Source organism: Agrilus planipennis, unplaced genomic scaffold, assembly GCF_000699045.2.
Source record: "Agrilus planipennis isolate EAB-ADULT unplaced genomic scaffold, Apla_2.0 scaffold243, whole genome shotgun sequence".
In the NCBI taxonomy this organism is placed as follows: Eukaryota; Metazoa; Arthropoda; class Insecta; order Coleoptera; family Buprestidae; genus Agrilus; species Agrilus planipennis.
Genome location: NW_020438952.1, coordinates 302905 through 322106, shown reverse-complemented (window position 1 = coordinate 322106; position 19202 = coordinate 302905). Strand labels below are relative to the sequence as shown.

Sequence of the window (19202 nt, the reverse complement as noted above, 5' to 3'; positions counted from 1 at the left end):
AGATAATCTTCGCATTTCCCTAAAAGTAGAACATCCCAAATCCTTAACTATTTGCAAACAGTAATCTAATCTGGGTCTACCTCTACACCTCTTCACTCCTGTTTCAGTCTCTAATATGTCTCTGACTAGACCTTCATGCCTAAGAAGGTGTCCTACCAACCTATCTGGCCTATTTCTTATTGCTAATACCTCATCATTTCTAATCTTCTCTATGCACAGTATCCTCATCATTCGCCGATAACACCACATTGCGACCGCTTCTAACCTTTCCTTTTCCGTCACGCCCACCATGTTTCGCACCCGTACAGCGCAGCACTCCAAACATACACCTTTAACAACCCTTTTCCAATTTTTATATTAATCTTTCGCGAGCATAGATGTGACTCATATTTATTGAAAGCGACTCGACCCTGCTCTATCCTCTGCTTTATATCCCTATTACTTCCTCCGTCCTGACTTATCTGATTTTCTAAATACCAAAAATCAGCCACTTCTACTAATCTTTCGTCTCCTATCGTTATATTCGCTCTTTCCCTACTTTTTTTTCCTTTGCATACCAGTATTTTTGTTTTACTTTTATTTATTTTGCATATAACTCATGCAAATAATTGTAGCATAAATATTCTGTAAATATTTCGAATAAATCAGTCCTGCAAATAGACTCTTCTTCTTCTGACTATTGACATTCTCCTCCAACTCCAGCCTCGCAAATCAACTGGAGACTAGCATCCCTATCTGTTATCCTCACGCAGGCTACAATATAAATGTTTTGACGAAAATATATTTTTGCGAAATCAAGGAAAATGATTCATAATTTCATATTCTTTTTAGACAAAATTCAAATCAGAACGCGCAAAATTTCGCTGTTTACATTGGTTCATCCTGAGGCAGATATAATAAGGTGATGCATGCCATGCACTTTCAATAGAGTTCCCCATTCAGTCCTGAAAGTGATCATGTACTACTCCAATTATCCTTTTCGTTCCAAATATTGCTTTTAATGCACAAGTAACATCATAAAACATTTTTTATAAAAAAATTAAAACGAACACATCGTTAGTATAAGATAAAAGTTTTAGCCTTAAATGAGTTTTGATAACTGTAATCTTTATATCAATAAAAACGACAGAAAGTCGTTTAATACACCCCTCCCGGAGGCATTATAGATAATAGTTTTAATGTTACCTTCCGTTCCTTGATTCAACACGTCGTTGGTACAAAATCAATCGGAATTGCCAAGTCCTTGCAAGAACATAAAGCTGGTCGTTTTTCGAACGTAATTATCAAAAAGTGTGTGATTAGATAGATACGTTCATATTAAATTGTTTATCTGTTGTGTTATTTAAAAAAAATCGACAAAATGATGCTTGAAAATTGGGCTACTTTGGTGGACGAATTAAATTACACAGAAACTATTCCAATTGGTAAGCAATTTTTTATTATTTGTAAAAAAAGAATAATAATTAACAAAATACACCTGCAGTAATTATGTAGTTCAAATTATAAGTGCCTACAGTAGGTAAGTTAATCAAAACTAGTTTTTGAAGCACTTATTAGTAATTAACATTTTATGAATGTAGTAAATATAGAAAACTAGCTTTTACCCGCGGCTTCACTCACATGGATTTTTTCTTTTTATTAATTTTCAGTATTTAAGCATTTAAAAATTAAAAATAATGTTTAGACTACTAGTACCTACTGTACATTTCAATTTAACGTATGATATGCCGGACGACTAAATAAGTTAATTTTTTTATCCCTCCGGAACAGTACCCCTTTTCTGGATAAGAAACACCCTATGTCCTTTTCTGTACCCCTAACAATGTGTACCTATACAAAATTTGATGATGATCGATTGAGTAGTTAAAGTGTGAAATCGTAATAAACAAATAAACAACAAACTCACTTTCGTATTTATAATATTAATTAAGATTATTAAATACATTAAGATACCTACGGTTTGCAACATGTTATGACAGATGTAAAAAAAAAACAAAAAAAATATGACCACATTCCAGAATTCGAACTCCGAACTCCGGCGTGGTAGACCCCTGCTCTAACCATTGCGCTATTTAAAAAATTACTTTTGAGGTAAAATTGCTAACTGTACCGCGAGGGCAAATCATGTTTGTTGCTTTAGGGGTCAAAAAATGGAGAAATAAGACAACATTTTTGATATTTTAAAAGCTCCTTCTTTCTAAAAACAGAATTTATAATAATAAGTAACGTATCAGAATCTGTCACTTTCTTATCCATAGTTAAAAATTAGAACACTTTTATCTTGCCTTCTCAAAGTACATTCACGCAACATTTTTAAACCCCATGTGTACTTAAAAATACATTTGATGTAAATTGGAATTACTGTAATCAGTTTAAAAAAGTAAACTTAAAAGAATTGTTTGCAATTATTTATTTTCATGGCTACCTTACGTTAGTTGCACATTACGTAAACTCAAAACATCATTTCGTCCAAAAAATTGCGATAAAATAAACTAAAATGGTTTACTAATTGCAAGCACTTAAAAATTTCACTAAATACAAAAAGAAACATTGTTGTATTTATGAAGGATGACTTCATTTGTCATTAACGTTATACGATTATGCCACGTGGTTTAATAAAATAGGATCGAAGAATAAATTAAATTATGGCAATTCCCATGTTAATAAAGAAATTGAAACAAGAATAATATTATGCATGCTGTAGACGGAAATTTTTATTTTTTTAGCAATTCAATTATTATACCTATTAAGTAGCTTATTTTACTAAGGTTTCCTTTATTCAAATGTTCGTCTGTCCGTCTGTCACAACCGTTGCTTATTGTAGTTCTGAACGTCGAAATTTGAATATTAGGATGGTAACAAAAACTACTAACTCTTTAGTTTTTCAATTATTTATTAGAATAGTTTTAAAATATTTACAGAAAAATTATAGAAAATACGATGAACAATTTGAAAAAAATTAACGAATGTAATCGTACAATTTGTCGTATAAATGAGTGTTAATCAAGAAATTAAAACCACTTTTTAGAAGTCTTATTTTCAGAGAGTTTATTGAAATTCTACAGGTGTTAAAATTATGTAAAAAGTCTTTATTTAATGAGAATAGTAGATGTTAGATCTTAGTCACTAATTTATCGAAAATACCACTAAGTACTATTTCGATCTTATTAAATCTCATCAGCACGCCGTATCCAAAATCCATAAAAAATTGTGGATCGTAATCGTCTTCTAGGGCGTATATGATTAAAATAATAAATAAAACTTTATAAAAGCGATTATGGAATGGATTAACTTTCGATTGTTTTTCTTTGATTTATAGGAACCAGCCCTAACAGATATACGCAAGATGCATTAAAGGGGGTGCATCTTCGAATTGGGACCGTACAGGTAAAACTTATAGAGCCCCTGTATCAATAAAGGGGACAGCGACCTCATCTCCCAGACTGATCTTTATCGTTTTCATCATCGTAAGGTATTCAACCCAAAGATTGGTTGGCCGCGCAGCTCTACCTCTTCCTATCTTCAGCCAATCTTTGTTTTTCTCGGACCCGAGTACCCACATCTCCAACCATTTGCGAACATGATCTAATTGCCATTTCATCTGAGAATGTATCCTATCAACCTATCTGACCTACTATTATCCTCCTCTTTCTAATACCTGTTCATTTCTAACCTTTTCCAATCAACGATACTTTTAACGCCCTTCCGTAATATCTCACATTTCAAAAGCTTCTAACCTTAAAATTAGTCGTTTTCAAATTTCCAAAGTAACCAATCTGAAACACAAAAGTGATTTCTTTTCTTTAAAAGTGACCCGACGCTATTCTTTGTTTTATATCTCTAGCTCCATCCTGAGCTATCTGACTCACCAAATACCGAAAATCTTCTTCCAGTTTTCCGCCTTCTATTTTTACATTAATTCTAAATCAACTTTACATCTCTTCATCATCATCATCATCATGATAAGGTCGTCAGTCTTAAGACAATTTGGACATTCTTTCCTATCTTGAGCTAAACTTCGCATTTCCCTAAAACTAGAACAACCCACATCGTTAACTTTTTGCGAACAGTAATCTAATCTAATCTAGGTCTATTTCTACCCCTCCTAACTTCCGTTTCTGCCTCTAATATGTCTTTGACTAGACCTTCATGCCTGAGAAGGTGTCCTACCAACCTCTGTACTCTGTTCTCCTATCCTTTCTAAAACCTCTTCATTTCTAATCTTCTCTATCCACGGTATCCTCATCATTCGCCTGTAACACCACATTTCGGACACTTCTAACCTTTTCTTTTCCGCCGCGCTTACCGTCCATGTTTCGCACCCGTACAGTAGCGCACTCCAAACATACATCTTTAACAATCTTTCTCAAATTTCTAAATTAACCGTTCGCGAGCATAGAAATGACTTCTTTTCGGATTCGGATATTTGCGATTCCGTATAACTCAGATCCGGATGATCAAGCATTCACTGTATCTAAACTTGCTAAATCTTTATTTAAAAATCAAATTACTAGTAAATTTTATATAGGTAAGTAAATAATTCAGTCTTTATTTTTCAGAATTATCCTTTAAGTTACGCAGAGCTTGTAAATGACACTTGGATAGGCAAAGGAATAGCCTTCGATATTATAAAGTATCTCCAAAACAAACTGGGATTCACATACACCGTCTATCTTCCCAATGACAAGACCGTAGATTCAGACGAAGGAGTCGTAGGAATGTTGAACAAAAACGTAAATATAAAACAATCTTGCTAATCATAAATTGCTGCACAATACCCTGATAAATTTGACCGCTGCTTCATATTATATTCTATAGTTGAGACGTTCAAAATTGGCATAGTTTATAATACAACTGTCGCATTTACATTCTTCTTTCAAATTACTGACTAGACTAAAGCGGTTGCTGATAGAACGCCTACTTTTACTCAGGACAGACGTTGTAAGGAATATTGTAAACATAGAAAAGAGATGTCAGGTAGGAATTGCAGCGGCCACTAATAGAGATGAAGAAATAGCATTACAACGATTAATGTGTAGTAGAAGGAGATACAGGCAAGAAAAATTTGAGCACGTTGCCAGCATCGGACTTTAAAAAAAATTCAACATCCTCAGTAATTTAGAAAAGCAAGACGCTTGTTTAAAGATATAATTCCAATTAGGCAGTTATAAAGTCGACCCTGATCTAACTAAGGACTTTTGTGCCTTAAAATTATCACTAAATAAAATTTGGACCGTCCTCTTGTTTGGTGTAGATGTCGGTCATTCCACTTAGTAAGCTCATAAATTTTTTGTATGTTTTATTGCCTGAGCCGCCACTTTAAATGGCACGGACTTTACGTCCATTCTCATACATAGTTTATTGTGAACTCTGTCAATTTTGATCGTCCCAACTATGGTATTGAAAATCTATACGAGATCTACGTCATAAAATATAAAATTATCGAGCAATAAATCTGACACTCGATCGGGGTCGATAATTTCTGGATCTTTTGCTTGAGGTCATAAATAAATGTTAATAAACACATAATACCTAACCAAAGGATTTTGTAGGAAAACCTTGTAGGAACTTGCTCATTTTTTAAATATTGGAGCTTTTGTAGACTAATAGTGGTGTTTGCATTTTATCACCAGCTGCGAAGATTGAGTATGATTCATATTTTTCTGTTTGAAGTGATTGAGATATAGTTTTTCTATCTTTATATTATAGTTTCTTCAGTTCAGCAGCAAATAATTCTTCTACATGCTTCCTTATTTGCCTTTGCCAACCGTTTTAATTCGAGAAAAAAAAAACTAATGCCAAAACCGTTTGCTTAGCGTAAAAGATCAAGGCCAAAATAGTGTTGCAAATAATTTTATTGATCTAAAATCAAGATCAATCATTTTATATCAAAACCTCATTTTGTTTCTGATCTTTTAGACATTCTAATAAGAGAAAGAAATGGAATCCATAGTTTCTTTAGCTTTGGATTCATCTAATAAGTGAAGTTTTTCGAATCGTGTTTTAAAAATTTTAGATTATGCATTTATTAGCACACCACAGTATCTTGTAGTTTTCAGTTTTACACAGCTGGCGTACATCTATTCGATATTTTTAAAAAAAGAATTCAAATGCAAGATGAAAATAGGTGATTTTTATTTTAAATGCAATTATTTCAAATAAATCACATTTCTGGTCAAACCTCGAAATTATCGTAAAAATTGATTCGTGAGGTCTATCTATTAACGTCTCGGCAGTGGTAGAAACTTGCAACTTTCCCATGTTCTGAAGACGGCAGCAATATAATTGCCGAAATGACAAGGAAGCCCCACGAATTAATTCTGTTTAGGACCCGAGGATTTTTGTTTTCAAATCAACAACAATTTAAGTAAAAGCTTGAAAGGTATCATTATTTGTTTCATTATTTTTCTTTTATTTAATTTAATTTGTTCGTCGCTTTGTCTGTTTGTAACTTGTGTATATTATTACTGCGTGATGTGATAATGCACTATGGTTAACACGATTTTCCACGTAAGCAAAGGGAAGCATGTGCCTACTTTTTAAAAGAATTGTATTGTTACATCTCTTTTATTAGAAAGTATATGCATTAAAAAGGACTAACTGTTTCAACCCTTTTTCACAATTTTTTTTCAATGCACGTAATGATATGATATTACCGGTAATCTACAATAAATTATTTAATGTATCATTAAAGCGGACGATGCGATGCGATGTCTACAAACAAACGTTTCTATGAAAACTAAAACAAAAGTTAAAATTACATAGTCAAACAAATGGAAGCTTAACAATCAATTTATCCAATTTCAATTGTTTGCTATCATTTACTCATTCCCGCAACTTCGATCGTTTTTAATGATTCGTAGGAAACTAGGTAACATGCGTAACAATTTTGATTTAGCCGTCCAACTTACTGTTTCACACCAAATCCTTTTTGATGTGAAACTTCTATATATAGGCGAAGGGTATTACGATCTTTTCTGTTACAAAAAAGCGGTACGGTGGCGTCGAGAGGGAGAGAAAGCCTGCCGTGGCGGAGAGAGGGCAACGGCTGTATTGGATATAATGCGCAGCCGCGCGGAGAACGGGGAGTCCGCTAGAGTCCCGCCGGCGTGTGCTGTGCTCAGCTGTTGTTTTCTTATCTCCGCTCTCCACGTGGCTGGGCATCATTGCCTCTATTTGCGGTCTGTGTAAAAACCAAATCATAATTTGTAATAATCCTGTAAAAACGAAATGTGTGCCCTAAAACATGAAGTAAAAATTTTGTTGCGATTGGTTTTTCCACTTCTACTATGTTTCCCAACACATATTTCGTTTTTTATATTTGTTGTTCTCATCAGTTAGCTTCAACTCATAGTCAACTCATCAACATTTTCACGTTTTTCTGTAAACGTGTATGTTGAAATTCCCGCACCCTAAACAGAGTGCACCAACCGAGCATTCTCTCTCTCAACTCCGATTTATGAGGGTATGCCCTCGAGTCTTAAATGAGAGATTTTCATTTATCTACAGATCATCTATGTTGCAGACTTGCAATGAGGCAGATAATATGTAAGGATATCTCAATGGAGTTTAAGCCATTATCAAAAAAAAATATCAAACGAAGTTTAGTATCCTGAAGTAGCAAATTTAAATCCACTTTATCTTCTGAAAACTCACATGTTCAAATTATTGGTTCATTATGACCCATATGGTGGTCATGCAGAATGGGACATGTTCCTTCCATTTTGAGTCAATTTCTATTGTCCTTTATTGATTTACAACAGCCCCTAGACGGTTAGAAAATATTTTTTTTCTTTTATTGGATAGTAGAAAACTCGTTCATTTGAGTTAAGAGAGTTTTAATAAACACCCTGGGACCACCTGCTGTTGTGCCCAGCTTGGCCTGTATCACGTTATTTCCCCAACATTGGATTAGACCATCAAGGAGGCGGACCAGGGATTGAACCGGTGTCTTCCCGAATACTAACTTATGATCTAGCCGCTGGACCACCACCACCATCCAATCATTTGCTCATAGTAGTTCCCCTTTTTCGATAATAACTTCGACATTCTAGTTAATATACTCATTAGGTATACGTCATTGAATAATAGCAACCATATTCAGCTACGTGCCTCTTTCAGAAAGTCGACGTCATGGCCGCCTTTCTGCATAACGAATTCTTTAGAAACTTAGGGTTTCCCAGTTCTAAAGTACTGGACATGGAAAAATGGTCAGTGATGATGAAAAGACCAAAAGAATCAGCAACCGGGTCTGGTCTAACGGCCCCGTTTACCTGGGATGTATGGCTCGTCATACTTTTATTCCTGTCGTTCATAGGACCCATCATGCACTACATCATACGATACAGAGACCATTTGGTAAATGACCACAAAGAGAGTTCTATATATACGAAATTTAAATGCTCATGGTTCGCCTATGGAGCACTGTTGAAGCAAGGAACTACACTAGACCCAAAATCGGGTTGGTAAATCTTAGATGTAAATCTACTGTGGTTAATCTTGGAAGGGGAAGTTAGCAGTAAATTACTAAGTTGACAGAGAGCATTTTTACTGGCTTATTTCAATTCCATACTGGAAGATTTATGAAGTTCAAAAGTAAAATGGTTTTCTTTCAGTCTGTCAGTTACTGCTGACTTTCCAAATGTTACCGTTGAAATGTGTTAGTTGAATGTTGGTACAATTGTAATATAAGGTTTGTAATACCTTCTACGGCCAATTTCGGAAGGAAAACTAGAAGTAAATTATTGGATCGACAAAAAGCATTTATTTTATTGCACTATTCTTTATTGAAATAATCCAATTAGTCAATACTGTCTTCAAATCTCTAATCTTGGGTGTCGAAATACTTCTTTTGTAGAATTTCGGGAGTTTTAGTATTAATTTAGTAAAGTTCTACAGAACTCAGTTCTAAATTTTGAGGTTATAATCGTAACTAACCTTAACTAACTAACAATATTACGTTTGGCCTAAGTTTATACCCTTCTAGTTTCTGAAATCATTAAGCATTTAACAGATTGAACGCCAATAACTTATGAATTAATTTTTACCACTACAGATAATCTCAAATTAATGAAAAAAAATTGTAGCTGTTGTCACGCCTTTGCCGGGAATCGAACCCAAGTGCAGGTCCCTGGCTTTACGCACCATTGGTTTACCACTAAATTGGCGTAAATCCAAGGACCCGAGTTCGATTCCCGACGAGGACGTGACAGCAGCAACAATTTTTCCTTATTAATTTAAGGTTATCTAGAGTAGTAAAAATTAATTCACTTTAATGTATTGAAAACCCTTTAAAAATTCTTCTAAAATGTCTCATTTTCAACTACTTCCTTTTGTAGAGGATTTCTCATAAACAATGGGTGCCAATTTTTAAAAACATGACCATGAGGTCCCCTATGCGACTAAAAGGCGATTCATTACTTATAAGACACCCTGTTCATTAAACCTTTTAATATAGAAGTATTAAAACGTGGAATCTATTTCGATCTCTAACATCAACCTATTAAAATAAATTAAATTTATTTAAATTTTCGGTTAAGACACCACGAGAATCTTATTTGCAACCTGGTGGATATTTATAACCATATTGACTGCTTTCTACACGGCTAATCTGACAGCATTTCTTACCCTCTCGCAATTCAAATTACCCATAAATGCTCCTGCAGATATTGGTCAAAAACGGTACGGATGGCTGACACAAAAGGGAGATCCAATAGTTGATTTATTAAAAGACGTAAGTATCTAATACTTATTTCGTAAAACTGATTTTATTAATTACTGAAACGCCAATCCACCTAATATTCTTCTTTTGTGTTAATATAGAGGAGAGTGGTGTATCTCTCTTTGGAAAAACTTGGGGTTTAAAATTGTATAAATACTATGTTAAATAAATAACAATTTTATTTAATATTGTAGTGGGGTTATGAAATAAAATAAAATAATTCGAAGTGGTCTGTATTCTGTCGAAACTGCCAGACGTGGATCGCGATTTCGATCTTTTTGTATCTCATCAGCGCGTCGCAGTCAGCTCCAACAGAGCACAGACCAACTTTTACCTGCTGTCTTAATAGCGCGTTTTAGAAAATAGCACAAATGACGCGGTAAACGCCATCTGTAGTACGATGCCACATTTTAGGATTACGCATGCTCCAACAAGGTCCATTTAAACATATGGATATCTACTTGCCGAAACGAATCACGGCGTAGCTAACCTGAACGTGATAGGCACGTTACCATAATCGAATAAAATAAGTGGTCTGTATTCAGTCGAAACTTCCAGACGCGGATCGTGATTTCGATCTCGCGTCGCAGACATCTCCGACAGAACACAGACCAACTTTTACCTGCTGTCTTAACAGCGCGTTTTAGAATGTTGCATCGTACTACAGATGGCGTTTACCGCGCCATTTGTGGTATTTCCTGGAATCATCAAGTTTAAATAAGTAATGGCAGTTGTTAAAACAGGGTTAAATGTAAATCCTAGAAAAGATAGTTTTGCACTATGGGGATAGGTAAAATGATCCTTTCGAGAGGGTGAAATGAACACACGCTATTTGTTATCTTATCTTTAGAAATAGAATAGTCAAAAATTAATAGTTAAGGTTTATTAAAGTAAAATACATACAAAATTATGTACATTATTAAAACATAAACAGTAATTCTCATAAAAATAAACAATAAAAAAATTGTGGTGTTGTGGGATACCCGGTAAGAAGTTTCTTACGCTATTTCGACAATTATAATATTTGGAATTGGAAATTTTAGACCTGTTGAAATGAAATGGATATTAGAATGAATATTCGGGCTATAGGGCCGTGATCTAGGTAAACTATTCTATCCAGACGTTTCGTCAGCTACTGAGGCTGACATCCTCAGTAGTAGTGCTGCGTTGACAACGTGAACGTATAGGTTATATCTCGAAGTCTCGACAGCGACTAGACCTAGACCACAGCCCTATAGCCCGAATCTTCATTCTACTATGGATTCCGGCCGTGAAAGCCTTTTTTCTTGTATTGAAATGGATATATTCACTAGATGGCAGACTTCGTCAGTTGTCAGATAGATGTCTACTAACATATTGAATTACGGATTTAAGAGAATTAAGATCTACAATAGCTTAGGGAAAGAGGGATTGAGAATTATGTGTTCAAAGCAATCTAAATGCTATTTTCTAATCGACATGATTCAGAAAAATATATAAACAGATCATTACAGTTCGTAAACCTCTAGTAGTCTCTGGCATGAGATGCAACTGATAAATAAACCATTAATTCATATGAAATTGACCACAATGACTCTCTATGCCTTTTATTATTTTTAGAAACGTCAAGCCCTCCACCACGCGTTAAAAGGCTCTAAAAGTTTATCTTTAGACCAAGAAAGAAGTGAAATTCTCCAAAACTACGTATTCCTCAAGAACTTTTTGTACATTTCCGAGGAGCATACCATCCAATATCTCATGTATCAATCGTATATCAATAATGCGAGAAAGGGAATTGCAGAGGAAGGCAGATGTATATTCGTCATGACCAACTGGGAAGTTGTGAGATTGAACAGAGTTTTCGTCTACTCCAAAAATTTCAGTTATGAAGAGGTTTTCAACAGGCAGTGAGTATTTACGAGTTTATTAACTTATATGCTGCTGCTCTTCATGTTGGAGTTCGTAATCTAATAATTGTAAGAACTCTCAAAATTATAGTCTGTTTGTACTGTTCGTTTCAAGTAGCTAGAGATATGCCCCTTCCCTTTATTATGATGCGCCGTAGCATAATTCCAAATTCAATCATATTTGTCTGCGGAGCTCATTTCTCCACCGATCATCGAGCGAGAGCTAGACAAAAGTGTACAGTACCATTTGCAAAATTATTTAAACTGCCTAGTTAAAATTTAAAAATATGCTTTATTTAAAAGCATATTCAGCCAAAAATAATAACAAGTGAATTAACTTAACGCTCTACACACCTATAAAACTTTTGCTTTGTTTTCTATTGTTAATTTATATACATTTTTATTTTAAGAAATTGCTAAATATTTTCGTCTAGTACTGTACAGTTCTAGCCGAACTCCTAAGACCGCTCATCGAGAGCTCTCCTCGTTAAAGCTTGTTCCAACTATTTCTGTCTTGCTCACGCCTAGTGTGTATTCTTTCTATCTTCGCGCAGATTTTTTCAAGGTCACAATTCTAACACATTGAAGTAGACTGTATTTCTGTCCTGTCTGTATGTCACAGCTTCATATACATATCTACTTATTAAAATGAAATTAGATTGAGGATTCATGTAAATTGAAGGTCCAACGAATCGAAGCTAGAATAAAAACAAAAGACTGATTGTTTAATAAAACTAACGTCAATGTTTCGCTTTTTAGTGTAAGGTTTTATCAAAGTAGGGTTTCGCACTAAACACCGGAACGTTGACGTCGATTTGTTTAGTAAAGCATCTTTTGCCCCGTCCTGGCTTCGATGATTTCATTATCATCATGAAATGAGGAGAAGGATGAGAAGTTAAGGAAGGATAAAGTTTTTAGAAAAATTATTTTATGGACTATCTTTCCATAGATTGAAAGGTGTACCTAATTTTGTTTTCACTTGCGTCAAAAATTATGCGGCTCGCGAACGATTAATTTAGAAATTCAAAAAAGATTGTTAAAGGTGCATGTTTGGAGCACGGCGCTGTACGGATGCGAAACATGGACGGTGGACGCGGCGGAAAAGAAAAGGTTAGAAGCGTTCGAAATGTGGTGTTGCAGGCAAATAATGAGGATACCGTGGATAGAGAAGGTTAGAAATGAAAAGATGTTAGAAAGAATAAGAGAACTATGGAAGTCAATAAGAAATAGGCGAGATAGGCTAGTAGGACACCTTCTAAAGCATGAAGGTCTAGTCAGAGACATATTAGAGGGAGAGACAGGAGGTAGGAAGGGTAGAGGTAGACCTAAATTAGATTACTGTTCGCAAATAGTTAAGGATGTGGGATGTCCTATTTTTGGGGAAATGTGAAGATTAGCTCAGTATAGGAAAGAGTGGTGGTGCGTGTCCAATCAGTCTTAGAACTGACGACCTTATGATGATGATGATGATGATGATGATGATGACGATTAGTTTTAGAATTCTCTGACCTAAAGTTACTCTTAGGTGCGTATTGTCGGTGTTGTTGGTGTCACCTCTTTGTACAGAACTGGTGCGTAAAACCAGGAGTCCTGGTTCCACTCCTGGCAAGAGAGTCAAGTAAATAACAGAAATAAATCAGTTAAATTTTTGGGAATTTCTCATTTTTGGTTAGAAAAATCTTGGAGGCAGATTTTAAGAATCAGCCATTAAAGCGTCATTTATAAACACCCTGACGGACATCTAAAAGTAGGCAACCGAGCAGTGTTTATTTGTTATTAATATTGAAATTAATTTATCATATGCTTCTAATTTATGTTTAATTTAATAGGTAATCATTTGCCATTCGTATTAGTAACACTGTTAGTTACCGAATGCAAATTCATCACGGAAATAGTTTATAACCTCAAATTCCCAAATTGCTCAGTTACGACTGCGCACAGTTACCGTCGTTTCCCTTTTCACATTTCCGTTGCAAAATTGTGGAATTAGACCCACGCCGCTGCATAACAAAAATGTTTTCAGATTACTACTTCTGACAGAGGGTGGTATAATACTTCAAAAAATTAATGGAGGCCTCCCAGGTGTCGACATATGCCCGCTGAATTTGGGAAGCAAAGAGAGGCAATTGCGCAACACCGACCTCCTTCTGACATACTACTTGGTCGCCGGTGGCTACACCCTATCGATGTTAATTTTGATTGTTGAGATATTTTCGGGGTCTGTTCATCCCAAAAAGACTACAATGAATGAAATCAAAGAAGAAATAGATGAAAAACCAATACCAGAACTACCCCCGCCACCGACTTATCAAGCGCTCTTTGGAGAACCATACAAAAATGGAAAATTAACGGTATTCAATGGGCGTGAATATTGGGTGGTCAAAAGCACGGGAGGAAGACGTAAACTTATACCAGCAAGGTCTCCTTCAGCAGTCCTGTACCATTACAAATTTTAAATGTATTTCGGTTTGAAGCACACGACTTGTAGTCACAATAAAAACCCATTTTAGACTAAAATATTGTTTACTTTATAAATACCATTTTTAAGTCTGTTGACTCATTGCTAAGTGTTACCAGATTGATAGTTCTCACCACTTTACGTTGATTTACATAATCTTAAAACATTACCAATTAGTTAAGGAAGAAGATCGTAGGATTATTTCTTCCTGTGCGTGGAAGGTAGAGGTAAGGAGAACTATCTGATAATATGGCAAAAAAGTTGAAAAAGATCCCAGCTATAAGATAACAGTTCAAAAACCGTCCAATTTGAAGTATGCAGAGTTAGAAAATTTTATATTGTTAGTGACTACAGTGGTTAGTGACAGTCCAGTATACCAAACCTCAACTATTTACGTAGTTCAAAGTACGAGTACTTTTGTCCTTGTTTATTTTTTATCCTATTCTAATAACTTTTAACCCTGTTGCTACTGTGGCGCCACCCTAATTTAATGCTGTTTGACGGGCACTTTTTCACAAAAGAGGTAGTACTCCTCATCTCTGCCCTCCATATTCCTGTGCGAAACAACATGGTGTCTAATAGCAATCAAAATGGTGTCTGATGGACACGTGAAATGGTTCAATAGTCGTTTACCAATTTGAACCAAATTATTCAAAGATTATTATTCGAAAGATTAGTATTCCAAAGATTGTAGAATTATTTTATATAACTATATGTTCTGAATGCAGTTAAAAGAATTCAATGAATTTTAAGTATAAATGTTTATAAATGACAGGTGTCACAGTATTGTTTCTAAGTTCACATTTGTTTTTCAAACACGATATAAGGCAGCCTAAGAGCACTAGATGTAGAAGCAATAACTTAATATAAAGCGAATGAGTCTAAAGGTCATCATCAGTAGTAATGAATAGAAAACGCGTTCATATGCTACGCGATAAAAGATCAAGCGTCAGTTTTGGTATTTTCAGTTTTCAAACACAATTTGTGCTTGGTTTTCTTGTCTGCGCCCAAGAATTGTAGGTAACAGTATGGGCGCAAGAACTCCAATCTGTGAGGGAGTGTCCTCGAATCTCAAGTAAGGGATCAAATCATTTACGTTGGTAGGTTAATGATGTGGTAGGTAATATGTCAGAATATTACAACGGAGTTCAGGACAGTATCAAAAAAACACAACTTCCAGCTGATTACTTTCACTGCACTGCTCATGCATCCGACTTAGCAACACAAGTATCACAAAGTGGTTATGCAATTTCAAGTTATCCTTGATCTACCAACAGCAAACTCTAAGTAGTTACAAAAAATGCATAGTTATTTTTTTCTCATTTAACAAATAGTAACTCGTCCATTTTGGTTAAGATGGTTTGTTAATAAACGTAAAATTTTTGATGGGCGAGAATGCCCACCATGAGTCAAGGGATGCCCAGGCACCATGGGGCTTCCTGTTGTTGCGCCTGTAGGTATTCACTGGAGTGAACTAGAGTCATGATTAATTTGATATGCTTGTGATATTCGTTCTACCTGATTTGCCTGTTGTAATACGAGGGTGGATTGATTGATAAGTTTCCGGCCTAACCAAGAGATGACGCCACTAGGCCTACCTTGAGGTGACATTCTATAGTACCATCCTTGGATAGCTTGTAGCTATAGTTTCAGCCCGATCTCCTTGCTAGTGTAGGTTTGACAGCACGCTGAACAAGACGCCTCTGTGGTTTTCGTAAAAATGGAAAAGCAGGAAAATCGTGCTGTCATCAAATACTTTTATTTGAAGGGGTTAACGCCGAAGGAAATTAAAAAAGAGATGGACTCAACACTGGGGACATCCTCCCCGTCATATTCAACCGTTAAGCAGTGGGTTTCCGAGTTTAAAAAGGGTCGTGTGAGCACCTCTGATGGGCCTCGCTCAGGACGCCCCGTTGAGGTCACAACTCCAGATATGATCGAAAAAATTCATCAAATAGTGCTGGGAGACCGCAGATTGAAAGTGCGTGAGATAGCTGAGACCTGTAAGATGTCATATGAACGTGTGCAACATATTTTGCACCAACATTTGCATATGGAAAAGCTCTGTGCAAGATGGGTGCCGCGTTTGCTAACAGTCGACCAAAAATTGATTCGAAAAAACATTTCTACCGCAAATTTGTCATTGTATAAGCGTAATCCAAGCGAATTTTTGCGTCGATTCGTAACCGTTGACGAAACGTGGGTCCACCACTACACTCCTGAAACCAAAGAACAGTCTAAACAGTGGATTGGACCAGGGGAACCAACTCCAAAGAAGGCAAAAACAATTTTTTCGGCGAACAAGGTTATGGCTACTGTTTTTTGGGATGCAAGAGGTATTATATACATTGATTACCTTGCAAAGGGTAATACTATCACTGGTCAATACTACGCAGACTTATTGCAACGTTTGAGCCACGAGGTGAAAATTAAACGACCTCATCTGGCGAAGAAAAAAATCTTGTTTCATCACGATAACGCACCAGCGCACACGTCAATCGTTGCGACGGCTAAAATCAACGATCTAAAGTTTGAATTGATGCCGCACCCTCCTTACTCTCCAGACCTAGCCCCGAGTGACTATTTTCTGTTCCCTAATCTCAAAAAATGGCTTGGCGGTAAGAGATTTGCGGACAATGAAGAAGTAATCGAAGCTGTAAATGGTTATTTTGAGGAGCTTGACGAATCAGTCTATAGAGATGGCATTAATAGACTGGAACACCGCTATGAGAAATGTATCAGCCTTGGAGGAGATTATGTTGAGAAATAAAAAAAAAAAATTTTTAAAAACCTTGTTTTTCTTGGTCAGGCCGGAAACTTATCAATCCACCCTCGTATGAAAGAGAATACGTGACGGATGTCGATGAATCGCATTGTTATAAATTTTTAATTGAAGATGCTAATCAAATATTCCATGATAATTAATATAAAGTTATGTCCTTTATTTATATCTAGTACGGTGAACAGGAAGAAAATGAAGTTGGCATGGAAGTTAATTATTATGTGACAGATTTATTTTGTCAACCAATTTTGGGAAGACAGTTTTTTTTTATATGTTTGTTTCTTATTTTTGCTTGTGGGAAGTAAGGGTTTAAGTTTTTTTTTTCTTATAAGAAAATTCGTGTACTAGAAATATGAGTAATGGCGACAAGAAAGAACCCGTGGGATAAATACTGCTTCATTGATGAATTACCGGCCGAGGTTGTAAATCAAAATCTTCCTGTTAAGAATTGTCGAAAAGTAGACATCGAAAGAGACCAAAAGTACCTTAAAGAAATGGTAACGGAATTCACTTTCAAACTTTTTGGCAACATTGATGTGATTGGGATATTGTAAGTGCCAAAATACTGAACGCGGCCAGTAAGTGAACTGATGCTGTTCCTGTTCGAGTCCAAAGGTCGTCATGTGTTGGAGTTGCTTCTTAACGTTTCGCTTTAGAGGTCAGAACGACCTTTAGAGCCGAATCAGAAACAGCATCAGTTTGGAGTTAATAACGTCTAGGCGATGACCAATAATCTTCATCCTCTTGGTGTATTCACTAAGTACTGTGTCGATCTAAACCAAAACCCCGAAATGTTACTGACATTGAGTTTTAATCTATGGTTTTAATAGTTATACTAGGATATTAGCAGTGGCAAATGAAACTGGTAAAAAAGGAGGGTAAAACTGTTCATGAAAGTTGTAAAAAATAATAGGATGAAGATTACTGGTAAGTAGAGGTTGTTCAGAACCCCATTAATCTTGACATTGCAGTTTCTTTTAAAAAACATGTTTACTGCGAACACGTGTTTCGCCCACTTCTAATGTGAGCATTATCAACGCAAGATTAACCTTCCTTGGTTTATTTATTCCTTTATTACAGTGTTCATTCTCTACTTTGAAAGAAAGTGTTCAATAACAATCTGAACAGCTATTCACAGTAGATACGTTATGAGAAATCTTACATAAGTCACAAGCAATTCCCATTTTCACACCTTTCGCCTTCCTAAATTAACCCCGCAACATAAGTTCATGATCATTATTTTATTCCCATGTAAATTTGTCCCCCATTCACTTTATACGTTTTTCCACAAGATGGTTTATGCCTATTTGGCGAATCCCAACACCTGCCTATTCACGCTTAATAACTACCCCGTACATTTAGTTTTGCAATTTCGATTTTCTTAACGAACCCATAATTGGTAGCAAAACTTTGCATCAGATAACTTTAACATAGTGTCTGTAGTTACTTGTTTCGTACAGATGGAACAATTATGGTTCAATTTGCATTGAAGATTCTTCTGGACAACCAGCCGGTTTTATATTCCTGTCCATATATCCGAACCTGTTGAGCGTTCCATCGTGGGACTGGGAGAACTGGGTGGAAAGACTTTACGGTCTTAAAACTCTAAATTCCTTTAACACCCTATGGGTTCATTTACTAGCCTGGAAAGACGAATGCAAGAACAGTGCCATAGGACCTCTAATAGAATCAGTATTTTTACATAAAATGTTCATTGAGTATGTCGTAATGGTAGTTCCCCCTCATCTCAGGGGTATCGACTGGATAGAAAGATATGCCACTAAAATATTTCCCAAAGGTAAAATCATTCCACTCTAATTATAACTATTTTATTCAGTATCGTGTTTTTTCCTTGCAATCAAGTCGTAGAGACCTATCTCTTCTCATAAGATAACTAGCTAACCAATAAAACGTCTAATTAAAAGATAAAGAGGTCCCCTTAGCCTACTTTAGATATTAAGAATGTGAAATATTATTCTGAAAATTCATTTCCGAATTTTTACCCACTACACACTACCTCAAATTAATGAGGGAAAAATTGTTGCTGTTGTCACACCCCCGCCGGGAATCGAACCCGGGACCTTTGGCTTTACGCACCAATGTTCTGACCACTAAACTACGAGAGGTGACAACAACAACCACGACCAACCGACCTACAAGGTTAACGATCCGTCGAACTAATGTAACTATATACTGAATATACTATGATTAAACATACATATAATTTAGATATCTTTTAGAAGTGAGTTAGTTTAATATGAAATATTATTCTGAAAATTCATTTCTGAATTTTTTACCCACTACACGCTACCTCAAATTAATGAGGGAAAAATTGTTGCTGTTGTCACACCCCCG

The 19202-nt window shown here is 35.7% G+C and overlaps 3 protein-coding genes across 7 annotated transcripts in view; 2 read left to right on the top strand and 1 right to left on the bottom strand.

The window, feature by feature from the left end:
• Positions 1-19202, bottom strand: part of LOC108740638 (TBC1 domain family member 4) — a 97571-nt gene that overhangs the window by 50257 nt on the left and 28112 nt on the right. The gene's annotated exons all lie outside the window — the stretch shown is intronic.
• Positions 1201-14424, top strand: LOC108740640 (glutamate receptor ionotropic, kainate 3-like). Its single transcript, XM_018475026.2, has 7 exons — positions 1201-1424; positions 3320-3387; positions 4560-4733; positions 8122-8461; positions 9540-9733; positions 11321-11607; positions 13631-14424. Exons 1-7 carry the CDS (start codon positions 1361-1363, stop codon positions 14061-14063), a joined length of 1560 nt encoding a protein of 519 aa, XP_018330528.2. The 5' UTR covers positions 1201-1360; the 3' UTR covers positions 14064-14424.
• LOC108740639 (cilia- and flagella-associated protein 61-like) overlaps positions 16876-19202 on the top strand; it is a 19805-nt gene continuing 17478 nt past the window's right edge. The window contains exons 1-2 of the mRNA XM_025974869.1: positions 16876-17397; positions 18308-18645. Coding sequence (XP_025830654.1) covers positions 17207-17397; positions 18308-18645 — 529 coding nt within the window. The 5' untranslated portion in view covers positions 16876-17206. The remainder of the gene's footprint in view (positions 17398-18307; positions 18646-19202) is intronic.